This window comes from Mangifera indica, chromosome 19, assembly GCF_011075055.1.
Source record: "Mangifera indica cultivar Alphonso chromosome 19, CATAS_Mindica_2.1, whole genome shotgun sequence".
Taxonomy (NCBI): Eukaryota; Viridiplantae; Streptophyta; class Magnoliopsida; order Sapindales; family Anacardiaceae; genus Mangifera; species Mangifera indica.
Window position 1 is genome coordinate 7,150,887 of NC_058155.1, and position 2,568 is coordinate 7,153,454.

The window sequence follows — 2,568 nt, forward strand, 5'->3', positions numbered from 1 at the left end:
ATGGCTTCAGTGCAGAGTCCGCGAAAATTCCCACAACATAAGGATTGGGTTATAGACATAATTCGAAGCCTTGAAGAAGAGTTCGAGAGTAACGTTGACGAAACTAGCGTTGCTGTGAGCATCTTCAACGTGCCAAAAACCCTTCTTTTGTCCAAACCGGAAGCCTACGTTCCCCACATGGTTGCCATCGGTCCTTACCATCACGGCCGCTTAGAGCTCTTCGAGATGGAGCGTTACAAGCTCATATCCGTGAAAAGAACGCAGGGAAAACTCCAGAGCGCCTGCGCCAAGTTCCACGATTTGGTGAACCAATTCGCCGAACAAGACACCATAATCCGTGCTTGTTTTCACAGGTTCTTGGATTTTGACCGCCGAACACTGTCATGGATGTTGGCAATCGACGCCGCCTTTTTATTGGAGTATCTTCAACCGTATGCACGCAGAAAAGGAGGAGGTCCGCAGGTCACTCGAGTGTCATCTTTGACGACTCATTTAATCGATTACACTCGAAGAAAATCGGCGCACCAAGCAATACTTAGAGATATTATTATGATGGAGAACCAGATTCCTCTCTTTTTGATTAAAAAGGTGCATGTGTTTTACAAACATGAAAGTGATGAGAGGGATTCTGACGAAGAATTTGTCATGATGTTGATGGGGTTTTGTAAAGATTTGTCTCCGTTGAAAATCAGAGATAACCAACGTCTCAGAGACGAATGTTTGAGCCAATCTCACCTTCTGGAGCTTCTCTACATCGCCGTTACGCCGGACGTAGTTCAAACTGGAGCCGGAATTGAAGAAATTGGTCACCAGAAGGGAAAAGGTGAAAATTATGATGATCTTCACAAACAAAAGAGCTGCTTAATCAAATGTTTTAAGGCAATATTAGCCTTTATGTTTTTTATTTATTCATCCATTATCAACTTGCTAGGACGAATTTGCAAGTCAAAATTGTTTGACGTAATCTGTGCCATATTGAAAAAGTTGTTTCATGACAAAACGAAAGCCATTGAAGCATTCATGGAATCAACACAAGACGCCAACGAAGAAGCCGAAAATGTTTCCAGCATCAAAAACGAAACTCCATCGATCGAAGAAATCGAAATTCCGAGTGTCACAGAACTCTCAAAAATCGGCGTCAGGTTTTCTCCATCAGAAGGCGGGTTAGACAGCATCAAGTTCGACAAAAATAATGGCAAATTCTATCTTCCTGTTGTGGATTTGGACGATAATTCCGACGTCGTTTTAAGGAATGTGGTAGCATACGAGGCATCAGTTGCACCAGAAACAATGATATTTACGCGTTACGTTGAGCTGATGAACGGACTAGTTGATACAGCGGAGGATGTGAAGAGATTGAGGGAGGCGGGGATAATATTGAATCGACTGAAGAGCGATGAAGAGGTAGCGAACCTTTGGAATGGAATGACTTTGAGCGTTAAGATGACCAAGGTTCCTGTTATTGATAAGGCGATCGACAGTATAAAAAAATATTATTCAGGTCTGTGGAAAGTGAAGATGATAATGTTGATGAAGAAATACGTGTTTAATTCATGGCCAGCGTTTACTTTTCTCGGAGCTAATCTTCTGATATTGCTGTCAGCTGTGGAGGCTTTTTGTTCGGTTTATAGCTGTTCCAAATGGTTTAATCATTTCTGACCACACGTGACATGATAAAGCGTTTATTTTATCAACATTTTTAAATAATTTAATTGTAAGTGCCCGTAATTAATGTGAGTGCCCGTAAATGCTTTTCTTTATTATTTATGTTTATCTTGTTATGTAATTAATATTAAAATGTTGCCCGTAATTAATGTTGCATGCATGGACGTGGTTTTCATTTATGCAATGATAATAATTAAAGGCTAAAAGACTTATTCCTATCCAAGGTTGGGTCTAAATCTAAACTTCTGCTTTTTGAGTTTTAGGAATTAAATAATTATCCTTCCATATAATTATTTATTAAGGTTAAAAATAAATTACATCATATAAAAAAATTAAAATTTTATTTTATTTTTTTCTCTTAATATAAAAATGTAATATTTTTCTTTAGTCTCAAATTTTCTAGTTTTGAAAAATTATTTTTTTGTCTTAAAGTTTAATTTCTTATTTTTTCAAGCACTGTCTTTAGCCCAACTACTCTCCCTCTCACTCCCAATTCGTTCATCTTTTGTTGTAGACGTTTGAGTTTGGTTTCACTCGTTAAGAGTAAATTAAATCGTTTGGTTTTATCTTTCTTTCTTTGTCAATTGTTTGATGTCGTTAGAAATTATTATATCTTAAATGAAATTGATGCTCTTTATTCTTGGATTTTGTTCAATATCAAACGACGAATGACCTGAAGATGATGAACTTGAGAGAGAACGAAGTCATACAACCGGATTTCAAATGACGGACAAATCAGGAATGAGAATAGTTGTTAGCTATCATTCAAGTTGGAAAATTTTTTATTGGAAAATTGAAATTTTTAGCCTTATTTTAATGTGTGTATACATATATGTCACTCATTTCAAAACTTAAACAAATATATCACAAAAGTAATCTATTTTCCCAAAATACTCCTCTTGA

At 36.8% G+C, this 2,568-nt stretch overlaps 1 protein-coding gene across 1 annotated transcript; it reads left to right on the forward strand.

Moving 5' to 3' along the window:
• Positions 1–1,659, forward strand: LOC123202871 (putative UPF0481 protein At3g02645). The gene has a single exon (XM_044619023.1). It carries the CDS (start codon positions 1–3, stop codon positions 1,657–1,659), a length of 1,659 nt encoding a protein of 552 aa, XP_044474958.1.
• The last annotated feature ends 909 nt before the right edge of the window (positions 1,660–2,568 follow it).